At 44.0% G+C, this 27,176-nt stretch overlaps 1 protein-coding gene across 4 annotated transcripts in view; it reads right to left on the minus strand.

Moving 5' to 3' along the window:
- Positions 1–27,176, minus strand: part of LOC125458381 (soluble guanylate cyclase 88E-like) — a 135,010-nt gene that overhangs the window by 63,770 nt on the left and 44,064 nt on the right. For 2 of the 4 annotated variants that reach the window (XM_048543628.2, XM_048543627.2), the window contains exons 7-11: positions 18,046–18,130; positions 16,800–16,886; positions 12,669–12,786; positions 10,574–10,703; positions 9,831–9,977 (exon numbers count right to left, since the gene is read on the minus strand). In XM_048543628.2, the coding sequence (XP_048399585.1) occupies positions 9,831–9,977; positions 10,574–10,703; positions 12,669–12,786; positions 16,800–16,886; positions 18,046–18,130 (567 nt within the window). Of the gene's footprint in view, positions 1–5,382; positions 5,530–9,830; positions 9,978–10,573; positions 10,704–12,668; positions 12,787–16,799; positions 16,887–18,045; positions 18,131–27,176 lie in introns of all 4 variants that reach the window. The other 2 variants (XM_048543626.2, XM_048543629.2) reach the window with 2 other exon arrangements.

Genomic DNA, 27,176 nt, shown 5'->3' on the forward strand with positions numbered 1-27,176 from the left:
AAATGCAATAGGAATGCATAAGATAAATATCAGGAACCTTAGCAGCATTGATATAAAGAATCTTGGGGTGCAAATGCATAGCTCCCTAAAAGTGGCAGCACAAATGGAAAAGCTGGTAAAGAAGGCATATGGAATGCTTTCCTTCATTGGTTGAAGCATTGCATATTAAAGTTAGCAAGTCATGTTGCAACATATATAAAACTTTAGTTAATGTTATGTGAAGTTCTTCATATTCTTCAAAGCCTCATCTAACTCTAGTTTTCCAAATCTTACATATGCTTCCTTTTTCTTTTCAATTAAACTTTCCCAAATCTTGCCATCCTTATCTTTCATCCTTCCAGGAACATGCTGGTCTGGAATTCTGATCTACTGGCCTTTAAAAGATTCTTATGTGTCAGATGTGGATTTATCCTCAAAAAGCCACCTCCGATTTAAGTTCTCCAGTTCCGGCCTATTATTCTCATAATTTGTCTTCACCCAATGTGGCTCTTTCACCCAGGGACCAGTTTTATCCTTATCATAATTATCTTAAAACTTAGCAATTACAACCACTATTCCCAAAATGACCCCTCACTATAATCTTGATCACCTAGCCAGGCTCATTCTCCAATACAGATCTACTACAACCCCTTCCTAAACCATGTGCAATACTGTTTTCCACACTTTAGGAAGGATGTAGAGGCTTTGGAGAGGTGCATAAGAGGTCTGTCAGGATTTTGCCTGGATTGGAGTGCATTAGCTATAAGGAGAGATTGGACCAACTTGGACTGTTTTCGCTAGAGCATTCTAGATTGAGGGAAAACCTGATAGAAGTATAAAATCTTGAGAGCCTGGATACGATGGACAGTAATTCTTTTTCCCACTGCAAATGTCAACTATTAGAGGGCATACATTTTAGGAGAGAGGAGGGAAAGTTTAAAGGTATTTGTATCATCGACAGCCACAGGTGAGGTGCCAGAAGACTGGAGGTTGGCTAATGTGATATCACTGTTTAAGAAAGGTGGTAAGGAAAAGCCAGGGAACTGTAGCCCAGTGAGCCTGACACCAGTGGTGGGTAGATTATTGGAAGGGATCCTGAGGGACAGGATCTAGAAAGGCAAGGACTGATTAGGGATAGTCAACATGGCTTTGTGCCATGGAAATCATATCTCACTAACTTGATTTGAGTTTTTTGAAGAAGTAATGAAGAAGATTGATGAAGACAGAGCAGTGAACATGATATATATGAATTTCAGTAAGACATTCAACAAGGCTCCTCATGGTAGACTGGTTAGCAAGGTTAGATAATGTGGAACAGAGGGAGAACAGAGGGATACAGAACTGGCTCAAAGGTAGAAGATAGGTGATGGTGATGGAGGGTTGTTTTTCAGACTGGAGGCTGTGACCAGTGGTGTGTCACAAGGGTTGGTGCTAGGTCCACTGCTTTTTGTCATTTGCATAAATGATTTGGATGTGAACATAGGAGGTGTGGTTAGTAAGTTTGCACATGACGCCAAAATTGGAGGTGTAGTAGATAGCGAAAAACGTTGCCTCAGAGTTCAACAGGATCTCGATCAGATGGGCCAATGGGCCGAGGAGTGGCAGCTGGAGTTTAAATTAGATAAACATGAGGTGCTGCATTTTGGAAAGGTAAATCAGGGCAGGACTTATACACTGATTGGTAAGGTCCTTGGCAGTGTTGCTGAACAAACAGACCTTGGATGCAGGTTCATTAGTTCCGTGAAAGTGAGTTGAAGGATAGATAGGATAGTGAGGAATGGTATGCTTGCCTTTATTGGTCAGTGCATTGAGTATAGGAATTGGGAGGCCATGTTGTGGCTGTACAGGACACTGGTTAGGCCCCTATGTTCAATTCCGGTCTCCATGCCATAGGAAGGATGTTGTTAAACCTGGAATGGTTCAGAAGAGATTTATAAGGATGTTGCCAGGCTTGGAGGTTTTGAGCTATAGGGAGAGGCTGCATAGACTGGGATTATTTTCCCTGGAATGTTGGAGCCAAATAGAGATTTATAAAATCACGAGAGGCATGAATAATCAAGGTCTTTGCCCCAGGGTACAGAACTAGAGGGCATAGGTTTAAGGTGAGAGGGGAAGGAATTAAAAAGGATCTAAGGGGCAACACAGAAGAGTGGTATGTGTATGGAATGAGCTAGCAGAGGAAGTGGTAGATGCTTGTACAATTACTGCGTTTAAAAGGCTTCTGGATGGGTATATGAATAGGACGGATTTAGAGGAGTATGAACCAAATAATAAATGGGACGAGGTTAATTTAGGATATTGGACTGAAGGGTCTGTTTCCAAGGTGTTCAGCTCTATGACTATGACTCTAAGATGTGTGAGGCACATTTTTACAAAGGGTGTTAGGTGCCTCAATGCACTTTTAGGGGAGCAGATAGGATAGCAACTTTTAAGAGACATTTAAACAGACACATGAACAGACAGAGATAATAGGGATATGGACCATGTGCAGACAGATGGGGTTAGTTTAGAATGGCATTATGTTTGGCAAGGACTTGGTAGGCCTAAGGGACTGTTCCTGTCCTGTACTCTTCCATATACTGCAGTAAGAAAGGATTATATCTTGGAAGAGTTATCAAATGAGAGCATAGTGATTTAACGGGGGCAGTCACAAGGCCCCCAAACAGTCAGCAGATATGTAGTCAATTTATAAAGGCATATAAAGTTAAGAATAGGGTAATTATATTAGGGGATTTCAACTCCCTCAATGTTAATTGAAATAATCATAGTAAGCCTATGTCTGCGTGGAATTCCTCCCACAGTCCAAATTTGCAGCACAGGTACACTGGCCATGCTAAATTGTTCATCGTGTCCAGGGATGTGCAGGCAAGGTAGATTAGCTATGGGGAATGCAGAGCTACAGGGATAGGGTAGGGAGGTGGATCTATTTGCGATGCTGTTTGAAAGGTCAGTGTGGAAACAATGGGCTGAATGGCCAGCGTCTATGCTGTAGGAATTCTATGAGGAAGGGCTTAGAGGGCACAGATTTCTTGAAATGTATACAAGAGAGTTTTCTTGTCAACATGTAGGTGCACTGAGAAAGTAAGGTGCAGTACTGGGCCTAATTCTAGGGAATGAAACCAGACTGATGTTCAAGGTGGCAGTGGGGGAGCATTTTAGTTGTCGTGATCACAACGTTATATGTTTTAAGCTTGTTATGAAAGTGTTTTAGATTAAGGTGAGGCAGACTTTATTAAGATAAGGTAGGAAGTAGATGGGGAACACCTACTTGAGAATAAATGTACAGCAGAACAATGGGAGGAGTTCAAAAAGTTATTGGGGGAGTCCTCTCTGGTCTATAGTGAATCTGACATCAGTGACAGAGAAACTATTGGAGAAAATAATGAAGTAGAAAATGAATGTCCATTTAAGGAGGCAATGGTTGATAAGGAATAGTCAGCATAGTTTTGTCAGAAAGAAGTCATGTCTAAGAAGTCTCATGGAATTGTTCGAGGAGGTGACAAAGTGTTTAGTTGAGGGTAGGAAAATTGATATAGTTTATACAGATTTCAGCAAGGTCTTTGACATGTTCACACATGGGAAACTGATTAAAAAAAAGATAAAAGCTCATTGGATCCAAGCTAACTTAGCTTGGTGGCAGGAGACAGACAGTTGCAATAGAAGGCTCTGTGACTGCAGCCCAGTGTGAAGGGGCATATCACTGAGACCACTGCTGGGTTCCTTATTGTTTGTGATATTCATAAATGATGTAGATCAGAATGTCAGAGAAATTATAACCAAGTTTGCGATGACATAAAAACTGGCTGGGTGGTTGACAGTGAGGGGGAAGATGTTAATTTATAGAAACATTAAAAATGGTTTGGTCAGGTGGACAGATCAGTGGCAGATGGAATTTAACCCTGATAAATGTGAGGTGATCTGCTTTGGAAGAATGAATCAATGAATGGCAGGTCACAAGGAAGTTCAGAGGAACAGAGGGATCTTGGGATGCTTGTCCACAAATCCCAGAAGATGGGAGGATTGGCTATTAAGGATACTCACCTTTATTAGTTGTGTAGGTTACGTTTGAGCTGTAGAGAACTTTTAGGACGCACCTCTAGTACTGTGTATAGTTGTGGTATGCACACTCTAGGAAGGAAGTGGTGGCGCTGGAGGAGATGCAGAAGAGATTCACCAGGATGTTTCCTGGGATGGAGCATTTCAACTATGAAGAGGAGGCTGGCTAAGTTTGGGCTGTTTTCTTTTCAGCAGAAGAAGTCGAGTTGGGACCTGATAAAGGCACACCAGAGGAACAGATCCAATGCAAAAACTGAAGTGTAATGTTTTGTGGTTGCACAGGCCAACTATCACCTCAGCAGAAACCACATTATGTGAGTTACACCCAATACTGTGAAGTAATAGGAAGCAATTCTGTGACAAAGACAGGTTTTGTTTTCCACTTCCAAGCCTACACAAGAGAAAGGGTTTAAAAATCAACTGCACCAGGGCGTCAGAATGCTTGTCTACTGTTCTAGTTCTATGGAGCTGGTGTGTGCTGTGAAGGTCACAGGTAAAGAATATCCATTAAATACTTACATGTTTGAAGATAAAAGACGAAGTCTGTCTCTCATTGATTGTTGGAAGCAAGTCACAAGTCATAAAAAACCACTGTCAAGAAGAAAACAGGACAACTCCTTCTAGCCAACTTGCAAACCCAAGAAACTCTAGATCAAATGTGGCACTGGCTAGGTGGAATAGCCTTGGGAATTGCAGGGTTATAGGGACATAGGAGGAGGTCGGCTTTGGGTGGATGCTCTTCAGAGGGTCAGTGTGGACTGGCTGGAATGAATGGCCTGCTTCCAAACTATGGGGACTGTATGATTCTATGATCTATGAATGGTTCTAACTGACAAAGTCGGCACCCCTGGAATCACTCAAGTAATGACCATACATTTCACCTTCTACTTCTCACAGACAAGTCAAAGATTGATTTGTCTTTCCTCATCAAGCTGTTATGTGTTTCCTCACTTCTCATTTCTAATCTATATGAAACTATTTTTCACATTTTTAGTAACTGATAAACTCGCAACCCTTATCGCAAGACAACCTGGTTACATTGTCTCCTTTAAAAAGGTAAATTACATTGAAACCAGGAAAGGTAACCATGCAGAGAGGGATGCTTTGTGCTAAATTAACCTTGCTGTGACCAAGTAAGAGGTCTAACAATTTAGAGGTGTCAGGTCCATAAGCAGATAAATTGCAGAACCGCACTCAGGGACCAGTCTTAACAGCTTAAAAGAAAGCTGCCTTTGGATTGTACTGGCAAAGTGCTGTTGCAGAATGAAGAATCTAAGTAGTCTCATGCTTTAATTGACGTTGCAGTGTATTGATTGTTCAGTAGTGTTCCCCATCATTAACACCAACCTTGAAGACTCTGTGCTTCTCACTCAGGGTATCAAACAGCGTATACATCGTGTTCAGCATAGAAACCACTTGCATCGGAGTAATATGACTGCAAATTCGAGTAAAACCAACCACATCACTGAACAGGATAGTGACATCTGGGAATACCTGCACAAGGACAGCCATCATAATTAGATAATACATACAGGAACCTTGCAATGGCTGTACATCACTCTCTGTCTTTCTGTTCACCATTTCTCTAACTTCCATTGTATTTTCGTCTCTCAAAGGCTCTCTCTGGCCTCTGGTGCGGGCTTTGGAACAGATTATTTTTATTATTGATTTATTCGTGAGCTGTGGATGTCACTGGCTGGTCAACATTTATTGCCCAACTCTACTTTCCCTGAGGAAGATGGGGATGAACTGCCTTCTTGAATTGCTGCATTGCATGTATTGTCGGCAGACCCATTGTGCTATTAGGGACGGTCTTCCAGGATTTTTACCCACTGACTCCGAAGGAACAGTGATATATTTCCACGTCAGGATGGCAAGTGACTTCAATGGGAATTTGCAGGGGATAGTGTTCCCCTTTCTCTGTGGCCCTCATCCTTCTAGATGGTTGAGGTCAAGGGTTTGGAAGGTGTTATTTGAGAAGGCTCAGTGGATTTATGTGGAAAAGTGGTTCACACTGCTGCTACTGAGCGTCAGTGGTGGGGAGAGTGGATGTTTCTGGATGTGGTTCTAAACTAGTGGGCTTCTTTGTCCTGGATGGTATGTTGAACGTTGTTGGAGCTGCACCCATCCAAGCAACTGGGGATATTCCATCACATTCCGGGCTTGTGCTTTGTCGAAGGTGGATAGGCTTTGGGAAGTCAGGAGGTGAATTACACATTGCTGTATTCCTAGCATATGATCTACTCTTCCAGGTTGTCACTGTTTTTATGTGACTAGTCCAGTTGAATTTCTGTTCAACTTGATCATTGGAGATTCAGTTATGATTAAGCCCTTGAATTTCAAGGAGCAAAGCTTACATTTTTGAATGTTGGAGATGGCTATTGCCACACATTTGTGTGCTATGAATGTTTCTTGCCGCTGTTCAGCCTAAGCCTGGATATGGCCCATGTCTCGCTGCATTTGGACATGTACAGAGGAGTTGTGAATGGTGCTGAATATTGTGCATTTATCAGAGAATATCTCACTTCCAACCTTATAATGAAGAGAAGATGATTGAGAAGCAACTGAAGATGGCTGGGTCTAGAACACTACCCTGTAGAATTCCTGGAGCGATATCCTGCAGCTGAGATGACTGATCTTCAACAACCATAACCATCTTCCTATGTGCCAGATATGACTACAACCAGCGAAGATTTTGTCTCCTGATCCCAACTGATTGAACTTTTGCAACAGCTCCTTGATGCAACACTCAGTCAAAAGGGACCCTTAAATCAAAGGCTGTCACGGTCCCCTCTCCTCTGGAATTTAGCTCTTTTGACGATATTTTAACCTAGGCTGTAATGAATTCAGGAATTGAGTGGCCCTGGCAGAACCCAAACTGGACTTCAGTGAGCATGTTATTGCTGAGCAGATGCTGCTTGATAACACATTTTTGGGTAGATGCCAGTGTCTGTTTGAGTGCAGCATGTTGTGGAGTACAAGTCTTCAGTACAATTGCCAGAATATGGTCAGAACCTATAGCCTCGACAGTGCTTCCAACTGTTTCTTGAAATCTTATGGAGTGAATGGAAATGGCTGAAGATTAGTATTTTGATGCTGCAGTCCCATGGAGGAAGTCAAAATCAATTATCCACTCGGTGTATCTAGCTGAAGATTGCTGTGAATGGTTCAGCCTTATCTTTCATACTACTCTACCATCATTGAGGAAGGGTATGTTAGTGGAAATTCTTCCTCCTTTAAGTTACTTATTTGTACACTATCTGCCACAGCCAAACCTGGCAGAGTTGTCCCTCAGGACATGGCCAGTTCGGACAGTAATTTTATCACAGTATGGGGGTATCTGGCAGAGTAGGCACAGGAACTGAAATACAATCATAGATGGGCACCCAGACAGTGCTGTGGTATAAAAACTGGAAAAGCTCAGCAGGTCTGGCAGCATCTGTGAAGGAGAAGACAGAGTTAATGTTTCAGGTCCGGTGACCCTTCCTCAAAACAGATATAGAGGGCCTTGCAATATTGGGGTACTTGAACAGTGCTGGGCAGTATCAGGCAGCAGAGATATCCAGGCAATATCTCAGCAAGGGGCAAACAGGCATGTTCTTCCTATAGTATCCTGTAGTAAGGTGATAGGAATGATGTGATTGTATTGGAGAGGGTGCACAGGAGATTCACCATAATGATGGGATGGAGCATTTCAGCTATGAAGAGAAGCTGAATAAGATTGGGTCGTTTACTTTGAAGCAGAGAAGGCTGAGGAGAGTTCTGAATGAGGTGTATAAAATTATGATCGTCTTGGGCAGCATGGATAGGAAGCAGCTGTTATCCTCAGTCAAAAGATCAGTAACAAGGGGCATAATTTTAAAGTCAAATGCAGGAGGTTTAAAGGGAATTTGAGGAAAAGCTTTTTCACTCGGAGGTTGGTGGGGCTCTTGGATGCACAGCCTGTGAGGGTGGTTGAAGCAGGGAACATCAAAATCTTTAAAAGGTACATGAATGAGCACTTGTCAGAACATTCAAAGTCCTAGCCTAGTGCAGGTAACCGGGATTAGTGTAGGTAGGTCAGCTCAGACATGATGGTCTGAGGGCCTCTTCTGTGCGATGTGACTCTTTAAGGACATCCTTGGCAGTATCGAGGCACACAGGCATTATTAAGGTACTGGGCAGTATTAAAATACATGGGCATTATTGAGGTATATGTGCAGTATCAAGGTGCAGAGACAGTATCATGCTACTTGGGCATTATCAGAGAACATGACCAGTAGAACATAGAACATAGAACAGTACAGCACAGAACAGGCCCTTCAGCCCACAATGTTGTACCGACCATTGATCCTCATGGATGCACCCTCAAATTTCTGTGACCATATGCATGTCCAGCAGTCTCTTAAATGACCCCAATGACCTTGCTTCCACAACTGCTGCTGGCAACGCATTCCATGCTCTCACAACTCTCTGCGTAAAGAACCTGCCTCTGACATCCCCTCTATACTTTCCACCAACCAGCTTAAAACTATGACCCCTCGTGCTAGCCATTTCTGCCCTGGGAAATAGTCTCTGGCTATCGACTCTATCTATGCCTCTCATTATCTTGTATACCTCAATTAGGTCCCCTCTCCTCCTCCTTTTCTCCAATGAAAAGAGACCGAGCTCAGTCAACCTCTCTTCATAAGATAAGCCCTCCAGTCCAGGCAGCATCCTGGTAAACCTCCTCTGAACCCTCTCCAAAGCATCCACATCTTTCCTATAATAGGGCGCCCAGAACTGGACGCAGTATTCCAAGTGCGGTCTAACCAAAGTTTTATAGAGCTGCAACAAGATCTCACGACTCTTAAACTCAATCCCCCTGTTAATGAAAGCCAAAACACCATATGCTTTCTTAACAACCCTGTCCACTTGGGTGGCCATTTTAAGGGATCTATGTACCACAGTAGTGTGGTACTTGAGCAGAATTGGGTACATGGGCAATATTGAGGTATGGGAGTATCTAGGTGGTGTCAAGTATTTTCAGAGTCAGGATTCCCCGGCCTTATCAGGGTGTGCAGAGGGCCAGGAAAAATCAGGGTACCCAGAACAGGGGTTTGGGGAGGTAAAGTGGTAGTAGGGTGCCCAGGCAGAATAAGGGTAACTGGGCAGGATGAGGATTCAGGGAGAACCTGTGTAGTTTGGAATTCTCAAGTAGTATCAGAGTATCTGTGTAGTAATAAAAAGCAATCAGAATTGAGCTGTGAGGACTGCCATTGCTATAATGGGATACAGGGGCAGCTGGGCAATATCAGGGTAGTCTGTATCTGGGCAGTTTCAACATTCCTGTGGGTGAGCACTTGGAATGTCGTAACATCCAAGTGCAGGAAATTGGGACTAGGGTGAATTGGTCAGTACAGATTCATGGGGCCAAATGACCACTTCTATGTTGTGTGAATCTATAATTCTATAGGGGCACCTGGGCATTATCGACACACATAGGCAGTATTGGGGTGCACAGATAGTATCAAGGTATAAGGGTACTATCAATGTACACAGGCAGTACCAAGGTACATGGTCAATATTGGGGTACATAGGCAGTATCAGGACACGTATACAGTATCAAGATACATTGGCAGTATCAGGTTACAGGGTATCTAGACAGGCTCAGCATTCCTGGGCCGTATTAAGGCACACAGGCAATATCAAGGTATGTGAGTGTTTGGGCAGTTTCAATGTTTCCCAGGCAGTATTGGTAGGTTATTTGTTAAAGGAATGTGTACCCAGTCACAATTTGAACGTGTCTTTTGAGAAGCTTAAGCAAAGGCGCTGACCTCACAAGTGTTAACAGAAGGCAATCCTTTCCGAAGGCTCTTTGCAACAGGTTTCGGAATCATCCGATACAGGAGGTCATCTGTCTTCTTCATCTCATAGTCCAGCATCTTCATGCTCTCCTCAAGTTTGCTTGACTTCTTCTGTTCCTAACGTGATGAAATCAACAAAACAGATGCTATGAACATGGAGAGGAACCTGAACACCTTGATGTTACACCACATAACACCAAGACCATCCCCCTACGCAATACCACAGTACCACACAATCCCGAGCACCCACCACTACCACACAGCCTCAGCATCGCATGGCACCCAGTATCATCAGTAATGCACAGCCCCCAGCATTACCAAACAGCCAAACATCGCACGGCACCTAATACCGCAGAATACCACCAGTACTACACACACTCCAGCACCCACCACTCCCACACAGGCCCAGCACTGTACTGCTCCCAATACCACATAGCCCCAAGTACCATGCACCTGGCAACACAGGGCCACAAATACCACAAGGCCCGCAGTCTGATATGGCCTCCAGCTCCCACCAGTACCACACAGCCTCCATTTATCCAACAGCACCCACTGATATCCAATAGCATACACTGGTATCCAACAGCACCCACCGAAATACACTGACATGCACCTCATGCCTCCAGTGTCTCCAGTGCCAGCCCTGTCCCAGCTACCATTGACATAGCTCCCTCCATACTCAGAGACAAAGAGGCTAGTCCCCACTCTCTGACCTGGATGAGGGCTCTCTTGAGTTCCTCTGACTGCTGGGTGCCAGCAAGAACCAGGTCTCGGCTCGAATCATGCATACTGAGATCATTGATGTACAATCCTGTCTTAAACATAGCACCAAGACTCTCCATTCTGTAACAAAGTGCCAAAAGAGTCATGATCACATTCAATGGTTAGATAACAACTGAAGTTTCTGTCTTCAACTCGGCACCCTCTGTGGCATGCTCACTGACCCCGACCTATCTCTTACTGTTCCTGACTTGTCTCTCACTACACTGGACCTCACACATACTGCCTCTTTGACCTCTTGCACACTGCTCCCTTACCTTCTGAATAGCCAATGTTGTCCCAATGTTTAAGGGTAAGAGGGATGATCCAGGAAATTACAGGCCTGTGAACCTCAAGTCAGTGGTATGGAAATTATTCGAAAAGAATCTCAGGGACAAGATCTAAACGTATTTTAGAAGCAAATGGACTTCGTGATAGACAGCATGGTTTTATGCGAGAAAGCTCGTACCTGACGAACTTGATCGAGTTTTTTGAGGAGGTGACAGAGATGACTGAGGGAAAAGTCATTGATGTTGTCTACATAGGCTTCAGTAATGCCTTTGACAATGTCCTTCATGGCAGACTAGTACAAAAAAATGAAGCAACGTGATATCGGTGTGAGCTGGCAAGATAGATCCAGAACTGGCTGGGTAGTGGTTGAGGGATGCTTTTCAGAATGGAGGGTTGTCACTGGTGGTTTTCCACAGGGATCAGTGCTGGGACTTCTGATGTTCATGGTCTGCATAAATGATTTGGAGGAAAACATGGCTGGCTGAATAAGTAAGTTTGCAGACAATGCAAAGATTGATGGAATTGCTAATTGGAGGATTGTCAGCAGGAGATAGATCAGTTGGAGACATGGGTAGAAGAATGGCAGATGGAGTTTTGTCCAGACAAATGTGAGGTGATGCATTTTGTAAAGTCAAGTACAACTGGCAATTTTACAATGAATAACAGAACAGTTAAGAGTATTAATATGCAGAGAGATCTGGGTGTGAAGAACTACAGATCACTGAAGGTGGCAGTGCAGGTAGGTAAGGATGTAAAAAAGTCATATGGCATGCTTGCCTACATTGGAAGGGGCACTGAGTACAAGGATAGGCAAGTTATGCTGCAGCTTTATAGAACTTTAGTTAGGCCACACTTGAAATATTGCATATAGTTCTGGTCACCACACCTCCAGAAGGAGGTGAATGGTTTGGATAGGTTACAGGAAACGTTTACCAGGATGTTGCCTGAAATGGAGAATTTTAGCTACGAAGAAGGATTGGTCAGGCAGTGTATGTTTTCACTGGAAGGCAGGAGGTTGAGGGGCAAACTGATATAAGTTCATAAGTTTGTGAATGACATTGTTGGAATAGAAAGTAAGCGGCTTTTTCTCAGGGTTGAGTGGTCAATCACTAGGGAACACAGGTTCAAAGTGCAGGGAGGGAAATTTAAAGGAGATGTGCGAGTCAAGTTTTTCACACAAAGGGTAGTGAGTACTGGGAATGTTCTGCCAGATCAGACACATAACAGCATTCACCTGGATATGTACATAAATAGGAAGGGAATAGAGGGAAACAAATCCTGTAAGTGGAGAAAGCTTTTGTATGGAAGGGCAAAATGTGTCAGTGCAGGCTTGGATGGCTGAAGGGTTTGTTACTGTGCTGTATTATTCTTTGTTCTTTGGTTGTTGCCCCATGACCTCCTGCTCATTGTACCCAACCCTCGCTCTTGGCCCCTAACCTTCTGCTCACTGATCCTAACCCCTACTCACCATCCCAACTCCTGCCCACTGTCCTAAACCCCATTCACTACCCTCCAACCTCCCACTCACTACCCTTCTGACCTCCCACACTCAGCCTCCCATTGCCTGCTCCCTGTTCCCCCATCCTGAAACCCTTGTCACTCACTCATTGCTCCTTTCGCATGCTTGCTGCCTTGCCATCAATTGTTCACCCCCTCAATCCCCAACTGCTTATTCCCCCACCCTACACCTGGTCACAATCACACTCTCCTCTTGTCAGCTGCTGATCAATATCTCCCCTTTATTGCTCCATTTCTTACACAGGGGTTCCCAGGAAGATGATCGATTCCCACTCTGACATGAATCTCATCTGCCCCTTCAGCCTGAGGCAGCGGCTGCCATCCCCACAGCTCTCCAGCATACTGGAACTGTTCCCGTCTGCAATTACACAGAAAGATACACACATACCGTTCAGGTAGCTTCCTGTGCAATCCTGTTCAACATTCTCCATCGTGGGAATCGAACCCAGGTCCCGGTGCTGTGAGACTGCAGTGCTAACCACTGAGCCACCGTGCCGCCCCATCTTCACCCTATATCTGTTCACCCTCACGATCATCATCTTCACCAGACTCAGAATGACTGTCCTAAAGGTTCGATCTTCAGTCTCCTGATCTTCATGCCTGGTCTTAGTGCTTTTTCTCAGTTTCCAAATTTTCAGTGACAATCCCATCATTTCTGCAGCACAGTCGTCTGCAAACCTTACCAATCATGGCAATGCCTGTCTCATTCATTCAGACAAAACATCCATGGAGGGGAGGGAGAAGAGAACTGAAGAAGAGGGCCTCACTCTTCACTTGGCAACTTTACCGTATATTTTCTTTGCACTGATTCCTGTTCTAGATGCCCCTGAACATGCACACCTTGGTACACCACTGCATTATCAACAGTATTATTGGCAGGAATTATCAATTTTTATTAAAATGTATAACCTATCGATAGGAGTTGCTTTTGAAAACTCTTTTCCTGTTGATAGAAATGTATTTCCTATTTGAAAATCTCAATTACTATTGCAGCTTTTGAAGAGGAATAGCCAGAATTCAGTAAGGAGAAAATTTCAGGAATTTGACCCAGCGACGGTGAAGGAACTGTGACACATTTCCAAGTTAGGATGGTTTGTGTCTTGGAGGGATTGGAAGTGGCTGTGTATTTGGAAGATGCTGTCAAAGAAGCCATGGTGAATTTCTGCAGCGAATCTTTTGAATACAAAGCCGGGTGATCAGCAACGAGGTAAAGTTAAGGTAAGATTTTGTTCTTTGTCTCACTGTGAAGGGTCAAAAGATATCAGTTAGGGAGATGGTATGTTCCTACTCCCAGATGTGGGAGATCAGGGAGTAGGTCTAGTGTCCCTGACGACTATGTCTGCACGAAGTGTGATCAGCTGGAGCTCCTCACAGACCATGTGGCTCAATTTGAGAGGCATTTAGAAACACTAAGGAGCATACTGGGGTCAGATAGTATGATATTCTCTACGTATAGTGATGTGGTCACAAGACAGGTTCAGTCAGGTAGATGGGTGACTGCAAGGAGAGGCAGGTAGATTTGCTAGAGCTATTGGGGAGGCTTTAAACTAGGTTGGCAGGGGGATGGGAACCAGTGCGTTAATTCAGAAGACGGAGCAGTTAGTATAAAGGTAGATGCAATGAGCAGGGAGACTGTGAGGAAGGACAGACTAAAATGGCAGGAGGATGAGAGTCCATGCAGAGACCAGAGCAAAAGTTAGAAAAGAAAGAAAGTAAATTGGAGGACAGAATCAAATGCTAACGACAAGAAGATTCCTAGATTCTAAAGTGACAATGAATATGAGGGCACATTTTCTGAATGCCTGTAGTATTCAAAGCAAAGTCGATGAATTTGTTCAAATCAGTACAAAGGGGTATAACTTGTTTGCCATTGCAGAAACATGATTGCAGGGTGGTGATGATTGGGAATTAACTATCCAAGAGTTTCAGGTAATTCAGAAGGTTTGGCAAGAAGGTAAGGGAGGTGGGGTTGCACTCTTAATTAAGGATGAGATCAGGGCAAAAGTGAGAGAGGATATAGGATCTAAGGAGCAAAATGTTGAATCCATCTGGGTAGAGATTAGGAATAGTAAGACGAAGAAGTCGCTGGTGGAAGTAGTCTATAGGCCACCCAGTAGTAATGTTACACGGGCATAAATCAAAAAATATCTGAGGCATGTAAGAATGGAATGGCAGTAGTCATGGGAGACTTTAACTTGCACATTGATTGGGCGAATCAAGCCGGTGCAGGCAGTCTTGAGGAGGTGTTCATCAAAATTATCCATGATAACTTTCTTGAACAGCATGTTACTGAACCTACGAGGGAACGTGCAATCTTAGATCTGGTCCTGTGTAATGAGACAGGTAAAATTAATGATCTCATAGTTCGGAATCTTCTCAGAAAGAATGATCATAGTATGATTGAATTTCACATACAAATAGAGGGTGAACTAGTATAATCTAAAATCAGGGTTTTGTGCTTAAACAAGGGAGACTATAATGGGATGAGGTAAGAGTTGGCTGAGCTAGACTGGGAACAAGAGTTGTATGGTAGAGCAGTGGAAGACTTTTGAAGAGATTTTTCTGTGCTCAATAAAATATATTCAGGTCAAAAACAAGGATAACAAGGAGAAGAAAAGCCAGCCTTGGGTAATTAAGGAAATAAAGGAAGGCATCCAGTTAAAAGCTCAGGCTTACAAAGTTGCCATGAGAAGTAGGTAACAGAAAGATTGGGAATGTTTTAAAAAGCAACAAAGAACCATGAGGCAAGAAATAAAGAAAGGATAGATAGATTGGGCGGCACGGTGGTTCAGTGGTTAGCACTGCAGCCTCACAGCATCAGGGACCCAAGTTCGATTCCAGCCTCGGGTGACTGTCTGTGTGGAATTTGCACATTCTCTCTGTGTCTGTGTGGGTTTCCTCCGGGTGCTCCGGTTTCCTCCCACAGTCCAAAGATGTGCAGGTTAGGTGGATTGGCCATGCTGAATTGCCCCTAGTATTCAAGGGTGTGTGGGTTATAGGGAGATGGGGATGGGTCTGGGTGGGATGCTTCAAGGGGCAGTGTGGACTTGTTGGGCCGAAGGGCCTGTTTCCACACTGTAGGAAATCTAAAGATAATGAATGCAAATTTGCATAGACTATAAAAAAGGATAAGAAAAGCTTATATAAATATATAAAACGGAAAAGGGTGGCTAAAGTGGACGTAAGTCACTTGGAGAATGAGAAGGGGAGATTAATATTGGATAATGTTGAATTGGCTGAGGCCTTGAATAACTTTTTTAGCTACCTTAATGTCTGTAATTGGCAAAATGCTTGAGCCTATCATTATTGAAAAAAAAGTAGCGAGACTTCTGGATGGAAAAGGTTCCATCTGGCAGACACAACCTAGATCCAGGAAGGGAAACTCATGTTTGACAATATTACTGGGGTTCTTTGCAATTGTTATATCCTCCGTGGATAGAGGGGAACAGGTGGATGTTGTGTTCTTGGATTTCCAGAAGGCATTTGATAAGATACCGCATAAAAGACTCATCCATTAGATAAGAATGTATGGAGTTATGGGAAATGTATTAGCATGGATAGAGGACTGGTAAATCAGTCTGGTAATCTGTTGGATAGCCAACAGCTTATTCCATGGGAGGGAAGTCTAACACTAGAGGGCATAGATTTAAGATGAGAGAGGAGAGATACATTAAGGGTTCAGAGTAGCAATTTTTTCACACAAAGTGGAGAATGTCTTTAACAGGCTGCCAAAGGTAACAGTGGAAGCAAGTATAATTTTGTAATTTAAGAAACATTTAGACAGCTACATGGATGGGATAGGTGTCAAGGGATATGCACCAAATGCAGGTAAAAGGGACTGATTTAAATTATGAAAACTGGGCAGCATGTACAAGTTGAGCTGAAGGGCCTGGTTCCATGCTGTAGACCTCTATGACTCTTATAGATGGAACACAGACTGCTGCTACTGAGCATTGAAGGTGGACAGTGTGAATGTTGATGTGGTACCAGTCAAGTAGGCTGTTTTGTCTTGGATGGTGTCAAGATACTTGAGTGCTGTTGGAGCTTCACCCATTCAGGCACATGGGGAATATTCCTTCACACTCCTGAAATTATGTGAAATATTGATTCATTCAGTTTGGAGTTTGGGCAGGGTTTTTGTCTGATATTTTAGGAACAAGAACAAAACATCAGGAAAGTCATAATGGCAGAAAATATAATTAGCACTTTATATTTGGCCTCATGTTGGAGTGTTTGTTGGGGACAATGTAGAGGAGCTTTACTTTTAGTTTAAAGTATAAGCTTTACTCTGCATGTCACCTGCCTGCACCCAATACCTGCCAAAAGTTTCATGAGTATAATGGGGAGTTAATGTGACACATTAATAGTTACCTTTATAATCGTCACCAACAATTGATTGGAAGGCCATGAGCAGCACACTCGCATCAGCAGCTCGAGGACCATTCTCATAATCAGCATCTTTCAGGGAGAATGAGAGAGTGACAGTGAATTGTAGAGAGTGAGGGAGTTTCTGAGATTGAGAGAATGATGTTGACTGAGAATAAAGCAACTAAGTTGCCAAATGACAGAGAAAATGGCAAGTGAATGTCAATTGGACATATGGCTGATCGTGAGACCAGGATAAGACTTGAAGTGTATGAAAGAAAGTGGCAAGTCAAAAAATGAAAGGCAGTGGCAGACTAACAAAAGAGTAATAGAAAGTTATAGATGGGTAGAGCAATTGAGAATTATACAGTAAGCAACCATGAGAATTAAAGACAGCATGTGAAAAGTTGGCAGTTAGAATGAGACAATACATAAGATCAATAGTGTGTCAGAGTAACAAAAAGACAACTACATAAACTTGTACTCAGATGGATGCTCAGACTTGCTACCAGCCCCACATTCTACCATTGACCTTCCACTCAATCTCTCCTTTACTCTACACATGTTAACCCTCATTCTGCCTTCAGTCTTATTCATCCTCATTCCCCCTCAATCTAATTCCCACTTACCTTTACTGCACACTCACTCTTGCTCCTACTGACTCACTGTTCACTGTCATTTTGGTTACTCTCACTAACCCCTCAATGTTTCTCTTTGTTTCCTCTCACTTTGTACTGTTCCTGGTTTACTCTTGCTCCATTCTGCTGTCATACTGCCGTCATTAGTCACTTCTCTCACTCTGTACTTTTATTTACTCTCTCCTTACACTTATTATTCACACTCTTCTCACTCTATGCGCAGTTCACTCTCTCCTCACTTAGCTTTATTGTACCATCTCTCCTCACTCAACCCTCTATTCCCTCCATTCACGCTCTTCACACTGTCCCCTCATTTTAGACTCTCTCCTCATTCAGCCCTCATTATTCACGCCATCCTCACCCTGCTCTTCTTATTCACTCTCTTCTCAGTTTGTCTTCATAATACAATCTCTCCTCACTTGAACCCTTGTGTTCTTGCCATTCACTTTCTCCTCACTGTCTCTTCATTATTCAATCTGTCTTCACTCTGCCCTTGTTTTCTCTCTCTCCTCACTTTGCCCTCTTTATTCGCTTTCTCTTCACACTCTCCAGACTCTGCCCTCTCTTCTTTAGGTCTCTCCTCCCTCTGCCCTCATTGTTCACTCTGTCCTCACTCTGAACTCTGTTGTGTAGGTTCCTTTCCCTTTTCACTGGCTCTTTCGAGATGATCTCAAACAGATTGTTTGGGTGGGAGATGATCTGAAACAAGAAAATGATACATGAATTCACTAAGACCTGTTCCCGGCACAGAAACACCAATAAATTTTGCAAGTTTCTCACACATCAGCAGCAACAGCAGGGTCGGGATGAACTGTCATTGACTTCAGAGCACACTTAAACAAGTCTCTGTCTGGGATAAAGCTCCAATTGAACAAACGTCCTTCACAACAGTAAAATTAATTGGAATTAGGATGAACATCCTGTCATAGAAACAGGGAGGGTTGGCGAAGGTCAAAGATGAATGGTCTTGATTAGACAATGGAATGGAGCATATTGCACTTAAAGAAGTACATAAATATTAACAAACAAAATATAACAGATACATTTCCTGAACTGGCACTGACTCTCAAGGAATTTGCTGAGGAAATCCTAAGAACAGACATAATACTAATCTGAAGTGAGGCCATACTGTCTATTATGCCTCGTTGACTTGTAGGTAGTATCCAACTCCCCTCTCCCCAGGTCACAGGACAAAGCTTTTTTTCTCATTACGATTTTATCGTACTTCCTTGAAATGTATTATTAGGTCTGCTCCCATCATGTCAACTCCCTGTGTTTAAAAACTCACTATCACCTTTGGCTATGTTATCAATGCTCTCAAATCTGCATTCTGGTGTTCATGGAAACTGTTATACCTCATTATCCTGCCAAAACTGTTTATAATTTTAAAGTCCCTGAAAAAATTGCCTTTTAATCTTTTCTGATCTGAGAACAATCCAGTTTCTCCATTCTCTCTGAATTCACTGCAGCCCCTGGAACCATTCTCTAACGAATTTAGGAATGTATTAAGTTTGAACCAAGGGTTAGTAAATGTGTAAGTTAGCAGCAACAAACTGTAACATCAATATAGTAATGTAGTTATGATTGAAGGAAATTGAACACTTAGAAGAACAGATGGGTGAGTCTGCACCTCCCTCAGGTAGAGTATCCGCACAGGTGCCAGGGTGCACAACAGAGAGAGGCAACAATCTGGTACATGTGGGAAACAATAACATTGAGAGAAAAAGGGAGGTCTCACAGATACATTGAGGAAGTTCAAAAGGAGGAATCGGAAGTAGCGATAGCAAGAACTGTACCTGCTGGAGTCAGAGATAACAAAGTGTGGAGGTGAAGGAACACAGCAGGCCACGCAGCATCAGAGGAGCAGGAAGGTTGATGATTTGGGTCAGGACCCTTCTTCACAGGTTGGGAGGGGGAAGGGAGCTCAGAAATAAATAGAGAGGGGAGAAGGTAGGTGGGATGGTGATAGGTGAGTGCATGTAGGGAGTGGTCAGTGAGGTGGGAGGGGCAAATAGGTGGGAAAGAAGGTGGACAAATTGTGTTAGGTCAAGGAGGCAGGGATGAGAAGGAAGGTTGGATATGGGATGAGGCTGGAGGTTGGGAGATTTTAAAACTGGTGAATTCCATGTTTAGGTCATCGGGTTGTAGGTTCCCGAGGTGAAATTTGAAGTGCTGCTCCTCCAGTTTGTGGGTGGCATTATTGTGATGCTGTGGGAGGCCAGAATGGACATGTTGCCTTTGGAGTGGGAATAGTGATCACTGGGTTAGTCTCAGTTATAGACTCACGGAGATCTATAGCACACAAAAAGGCCTTTCAAATCCACTTTCAAAAGACATTGAGTCTGAGCCAGTCAAAAACAGCAAACTATTCTAAGATAACAAGGTGTAGAGCTGGATGAACACAGCAGGCCAAGCAGGATCAGAGGAGCAGGAAAGCTGATGTTTCAGGTTCAGACCCTTCTTCAGAAATGGGGGAAGGGAAGAGAATTCTGAAATAAATAGGGAGAGACGGGGAGGCGGATAGGAGATGGATAAAGGAGAAGGTAGGTGGAGAGGAGACAGTAGGTCAAAGAAGCGGGGAGGGAGTCAGTAAAAGTGAGTGTTGGTGGGAAGTTAGGGAGGGGTTAGGTCAGTCCAGGGAGGACAGACTGGTCAAGGAGGCGTGATGAGGCTGGTAGGTAGGAGATGGGAGTGGGGCTTGAGGTAGGAGGAGTGGGTCAGTGGGAGGAAGGACAGGTTTGGGAGGTGGGAATGAGCTGGGCTGGTTTTGGGATGCAGTCGAGGGAGGGGAGATTTTGAAGCTTGTGAAGTCCACATTGATACCATTGGGTTGTGGGGTTCCCAAGTGAAATATGAGGTGCTGTTCTTGCAACCTTCAGGTGGCATCGTTGTGCCACTGCAGGAGGCCAAGGATGGACATGTCGTCCAAGGAGTGGGAGGGGGAGTTAAAATGGTTCATGACTGAGAGGTGCAGTTGTTTGTCGTGAACCGAGCTTGGGTGTTCCACAAAACAGTCCCCAAGCCTCTGCTTGGTTTCCCCGATGTAGAGGAGGCCACATCAGGAACAGCGGATATGGTATACCAAATTAGCAGTTGTGCAGGTGAACATCTGCTTGATGTGGAAAGTCTTCTTGGGGCCTGGAATGGGTGTGGGGGGGGGGGGGCAGTGTACGGGCAGGTGTAGCACTTCCTGCAGTTGCTGGGAGAAGTGCCGGGGGTGGTGGGGCAAGTGTGGAGCTGACAAGGAAGTTACAGAGAGAGCGTTTCCTCCGAAAGGCAGATTAGGGTGGGGAGGGAAAGATGTCCTTGGTAGTGGAGTCAGATTGCAGATGGCAGAAGTGCCGTAGACGATGCATTGGATCCAGAGGTTGGTGGTGTGGTATGTGAGGACGAGGGGTATTCTGTTTCGATGGTAATTGCAGGGAGGGGTATGAGGGATGAGAAGCGGGAAATGTGAGAGACACTGTTGAGGGCATTTTCAACCATTGTGGAGCAGAAGTTGTGGTCCTTGAGAAACAAGGACATCTGGGATGTCCGGGCTTGGAATGCCTCATCTCGGGAGCAGATGTGGTGGAGGCAAAGGAATTGGGAATACTGGATGGCATTTTCGCAGGTGGTTGAGAGGAGGTGTATTCTGGGTAGCTGTGGGAGTTGATAGGCTTGAAATGGATATCAGTTTCCAGATGGTTGCTAGAGATGGAAACAGAAAGATCCAGGAAGGGGAGAGAGGTATTGGAGATTGTCTGGGTGAACTTAAGGTTGGGTTAGAAGGTGTTAGTGAAAAGGATGAACTGTTCGAGGTCCTCGCGGGACACTGTCATCGATGTAACGGAGAAAGAGATGGGGGACAGGGCCAGTGTAGCTTCAGAAGAGGGATTGTTCCACATATCCTACAAAGAGCTTGGGCCCATGCAGGTACCCATGGCCAGCCACTTTGTCTGGAGGAAGTGAGAGGAATTGAAGGAGAAGTTGTTAAGCGTGAGGACAGGTTCAGCTAAGCGGATGCGGGTGTCAGTGGAGGGGGACTGGTTGGGCCTGCGGGACAGGAAGAAGCGGAGGGCCTTTAGGCCATCTGCATGGGGAATACAAGTGTATAGGGACTAGACATCCGTTGTAAAGATGAGGTGTTGGGGATCAGGGAATCAGAAGTTCTGAAGGTGTTGGAGTGCGTAGGTGGTGTCACGGACGTAGGTTAGGAGTTCCTGGACCAAGGGGGAGAAGATGGATTCGAGATAAGTGGAGTTGTGTTTGGTGGGGCAGGAGCAGGTGGAGACAATGGTTCGACCAGGGCAGTCAGGTTTGTGGATTTTGGGAAGGAGATAGAAACGGGCAGTGCTTGGTTGGTAAACGATGAGGTTGGAAGCTGTGGGTGGGAGGTCACCTGAAGTGATGAGGTTGTGGATGGTTTGGGGGATGATGTTTTGGTGGTCGGGGGTGGGGTCATAATCAAGGGGGCAGTAGGAGGAGGCGGCAAAGAGCTAGTGTCTGGCCTCTGCGATGTAGAGGTCAGTGCGCCGTACTACAACCGCACCTCCCTTGCCCGCAGGTTTTATGGTGAGGTTGGGATTGGAGTGGAGGGAGCAGAGGGCTGCACATTCTGTGGGGGAGAGGTTGGAGTGGGTGAGAGGGGTGGAGAGGTTGAGACGATTGATGTCTCGATGGCAGTTGGAGATGAAAAGGTCAAGGGAGGGTAGGAGGCCTTGGGGTGGTGTCCAGGAGGAGGGGATCTGTTGGAGGTGGTAGAAGGAGTTGGTAGAGCGTGGAGGCGGAGGCAGCAGAAAAACTGTTCAACGCCCATGCATGAGCGGTATTCATTAATGTTCAGGTGGAGGGGGATATAGGTGTGCTCTTTACTGAGGACTGACACTTCGTCCTCAGTTAGGCGGAGGTATGGGGGGATGGTGAAGACCCGAAGACTATTGTGAGAGATCTAGGATCAGATTACAAAGAGTCCTTTTGTGTGGAGGTAAAAATAGCAAAGTAAAGAAGGCACTGGTAGTGGTGTACAGACCCTCAAACAGTTTCCACACTGTAGGACAGTGTACAGATCAACAAATAATTGGAGTATGTTGAGAACTACAGCAATAGTTAAGGGTAAATTTTTAGCCTTATTTGTTTGGTCACTCAAGTTGTAAAGGGTAGCTGCGACAACAAATTTGTAGTATATAGTTTAATAGAATCATAGAATCCCTACGGCATGGAATCAGCCCAACTAGTCCATACTGAACCTCAGACGTGCCAGCCAGACCCATCCCTCAACAACCCACCTAATCTACACAACCCTGAACACTATGGGCAATTTAACAATGGCCAATTGAACTACCCTGCACATGTTTGGTCTGTGGGAGGAAACCAGAGCACCCGGAGGAAACCCATGCAGACACAGAGAGAATGTGCAAACTCCATGCAGCTAGTCACCTGAGGGCAGAATTGAACCTGTGTTCCTGGTGCTGTGAGGCAGCAGTGCTAACCACTGAGCCACTGTGCTGCCCCAAACTGTTCCAAGTTGAATCATAGTATTTACAGAAGGAGGCTAATAAATCCATGTCTATACCAGTTCCTGAAAGAGCTACCCAGTTAGTCCCATTTTCCAGACCTATCTCCATAGTCCTCTAAATTCTTCATTTTCAAATATGCATTAGTTCTCTTTTGAAACCTAGAGGAATATAACATGGAGGCAACAGGGAAAAGGCTATCCTGGATCAAAAAGGTTTTAATAAATGAGCTGTGTAAAATATCCTCCAGGAAGTAGTGATCATAACAAAATTCCATATAATATTCAGTTTTGGTATGAGAAACTTGGGTCAGAAACAACTGCTTACTTTAAATAAAGAGAATTGCAGTGATCTTAAGGGTAGAAAAGTCTCGAGTGAACTGTACAGATAGATTAGCAGGAATGACAGTAAGCAAGCAGTACAAGATGTCTTTAGAGGTAATGCATAACTCTCAGTAAAAATATATCCCAATAAGGAGAAAGGTTTAAGAGATAAACCAACATTGGCTAGCCAAGGAAGTTAAGGAGAGTATTAAGGTAAAAGAGAAAGCATAATGAAGTAAATCTGATAGCCCTGAAGATAGGATAAATTCAGAATACAGAAAAGGAGGGGAAAAAGTAGAGAAAATAAATTGTAAGGGCAAATTAGTAAGCAATATATAAACTGACAAGATGAATTTCTTTATGTATATAAAAAGGGAGATGTCAAAGTGAAAATAGGACACTTAGTGAATCTGTGGAGACAGTTTCAAGGAAATAGCAGAGGATTTTGCATCAATTCTACAGTGGAAGATACTTTGAACATTCCATTGAGAATAAAGAATACAGGAGAAGCATTAAGTACCATCATCAGCCTTGGAGAAATAGTTCTGTACAAAGTAATGGGCTAAAGGCAGATCCACCCCAAGCCCTGATGGCTTGCATCCTCAGATCCTGAAAAAGGTAGCTATAGGGATGGTGGATACATTGGTTGTAATTTTCCAAAAATACTTGGATTCTGTAGAATTACTAGAGGATTGGAATGTGACCCCCCCCCCCCATTTAAAAAAGGGAGGCAAATAGTGGGTAACCAGATGCTGACTAGCCTGACATCTATTCATAGAAAAAATTTGGAATCAATTATTGAGGAAGTAAATCATTTGGAAATTCATAATCTAATCAAGCAAAGTTAGCATTGCTTCATGAAAGGAAAATCATATCTGATAATATTTTAGTTGCTCTAGGAAGTCCCATTCAGAGTTGAGTGAGGGGTACCAGTAGAGTTTAGAAATAGGAAAATAGGACAGATGAATGCGTGATTCAAGAATTGGTACATAGATGCCTGGATCACTGGGGCCATTTTTTGGGAAGGTGGGACATGTACAAATCCAATGTTCTGCACCTGAACCACATTGGGACCAACATCGTTGCAGTTTGGTTTGCTAGTGCTGTTGGGAGAAGTTTAAACTTGGCTGGCAGGGGGAGAGGACACATATTGTTGTACCAAAGGAAGCAAGTAACAATGAATTCAGCTACGTTGAGTGTCAAGCGAGTAAGACAAAGCTGGTTGATTGGCAATGCTGGAAGTGCAACGGGTAAGACTGAATTAATGGTGTGGATTGACACATGGAATTAGGATACTATTGCCATCCAAAAACATGATTGAGGGAAGGACTGGCAATGCAACATTCTGGGGTATAGGATCCCTAGGCAAGATAGAGGGGGTGTAAAAAAGGTGTTAGTGCAGCACTATTTATTAGCTAACAGCTCCATCAGGGAAGTCTACAGCGGAACAATGGGGGCCATTCAAAAGGAGCTGGGGAGAGTATGAGTCCAACATGTAGCCTTTAGAGGAAAATATAAGAGCAATAGGTTCAGAAAACCCTGGATGTCGAGAACAATTCAAGACTGGATAAAGAATAAGAGTAGGGCTTTTTAGCTAATCCAAAATGAGCAATTCAGCCCTAGAGGAATACAGGATGTGCAGGAGGGAACTCAAGAAACCAATTAGAAGAACAAAAAGGGGGCATGAAAAAGGACTTGAGAACGGGATTAGAAAGAATCTTAAGATATTTTATGTATGCATTAAAGGGAAGAGATTAATCAGGGAAAGAGTAGGACCCAATAGGGACCAAATCAGCAATGTGTGTGTGAAGCTGTAGGAAATTAGAAGACTGTTGAATGAATACCTCTTTTTGGTCTTTACTCTGGAAATGGAGAACATAAGTATGGAATTCAGGAAAAGGAACTGTGAGGAACTTGCACAGTCTGACAAAGGAAATAGTGCCTCCAATTCCTCCCTATCCGTCTTAAAAACAGACAAGTCCCCTGGCCCAGATGAATTGTATCCCAGGCTGCTGTGGAAGGTGAGGAAGGAAATTACACTCTAGTGAGACTCACATCAGTGGCAGGGAAACTAATGAAGAAAATTCTGAAGGAGCAAATTAATACCCCCTTAGAAAGGCACAGGTGAATTAGAAATAATAAGTATGACTTTGTCAGAGGAGGTCATGCCCAACAAATTTGTTATAATTTCCTGAAAATGTGACCAAGAATATGGATGAGGGAAGTTCAGTTGATGTAGTCTGCATGGATTTTAGTCATGGCTGTAACATGAAAATTCCCACATGGGAGACTAATTTTTTAAAAAAGTTAAAGCACGTGAAATTGAGGGAAACCAGGTGAGATGGATCAGAAACTGGCTTAGCAATAGGTCACAAAGGGTAGTAGTAGAAAGCTGTTTCACTGTCTGGAAACCAGTATCCAGCAGTGTCCACAAGGATCAGTACTGGCACATTAATTTTTTGTTGCATGGGTTCCACGGCGACTTGGCCATTTGGATCCAGAATTGACTTGCGCATTGAAGGCAGAGGGTAGTGGTGGAAGGGTGTTTTTTCTGATTGGAGGTCCATGACCACCAGTGTTCCACAGGGATCCATGCTGGGATGTCTGTTGTCTGGATTTATATAAATGACTTTGATGAAAAAATAGTTGGGTAGATTGGTAAGTTTGCAGATGTCACAAAGATCAGTGGAGTTTTGGATATTGTAGAAGGTTGTCAAAGGATACAGCAGGTTATAAATCAGTTGCAGATATGGGTGGAGAAATGGCGAATGGAGTTTAATCTGAGCAAGTGGAAGGTCTTGCACTTTGGGAGGTCACATGTTTAGGGAAATATACAATTAATGCTACAATTCTTAACAGCATTGATGTACAGAGGGATCTTGGGGTCCTAGTCCATAGGTCCCTGGAAGTTGCCACCACAAGTAGATAGGGTAATAAAGAAGGCACATGGCATACTTTCCTTTGTGGATCAGGGCACTGAGTACAAGAATCAGGAAGTAATGTTGCAGCTTCATCAACCATTTTGATAGGGGTATTTTGGGGTACTGCATTCAATTTTGGCCTCCACACTGCAGGAAGGATGTGGAGGCTTTGGAGAGGGTGCAGAAAAGGTTTACCAGGATGCTGCCCAGATTAGAGAGTATAAATTATAAGGAGAGGGTAGACAGATAGAAGAGATTAGTTTAACTTGCCACCATGTCTGGCACAACATGATGGTCCAAACATCCTGTTCCTATGCTGTACGGTTTTATGTTCTATGTCATGCACCCCAGCTGTTGTGGTGCTCAACAGTTTATTAAGCTGTTGCTCCCTCTTCAAGGATACAGGCACAGATGTAATTGTGAAAGGATGCCAATGGTCAGAAACAATGAGCCCCTCCACAGCCTGCTGCCTGAAGATATGTTTTTGCCACTTTGGCCAGGCCCAGGAGAAGGCCCTCTGACTTGTCCACTCCTCTCCACACAGACGCCCATCGATCAGGAGCATGCTGCAGCAGTACAACTAAAATTAGAGGAGCAGCCATGTTTAAGTTTTGTCCAAGCCACAAAAACAACATATGGCCTCACACCCAGTGCATTTAATTAGCCTATGATTGGCTGGGCCTGCTGCATACAGCATTCTCCACTCCAGACCCTCAATGGAGAGGGAAGGCCTTCCACTGAGATTTCTGCCCCTGGATGGTAAAGCACTATGCCAAGCTGTATCCAAGCAGCAGGCAAAGGAGAGGAAGTGGAGAGTGCAACAGTTGCCTGTATATTAAATGCCTTTGGTGGCACAGTGGCTCAGAGGTTAGCATTGCTGCCTCACAGCACTAGGAACAAGGGTTTAATTCCACCCTCAGGTGACTGTCTATGTGGTGTTTGCACATTCTCTGGTGTTTGTGTGGGTTTCCTCAGAGTGCTCGGGTTTCTTCCCACAATCCAAAGA

This window comes from Stegostoma tigrinum, chromosome 13, assembly GCF_030684315.1.
Source record: "Stegostoma tigrinum isolate sSteTig4 chromosome 13, sSteTig4.hap1, whole genome shotgun sequence".
Taxonomy (NCBI): domain Eukaryota; kingdom Metazoa; phylum Chordata; class Chondrichthyes; order Orectolobiformes; family Stegostomatidae; genus Stegostoma; species Stegostoma tigrinum.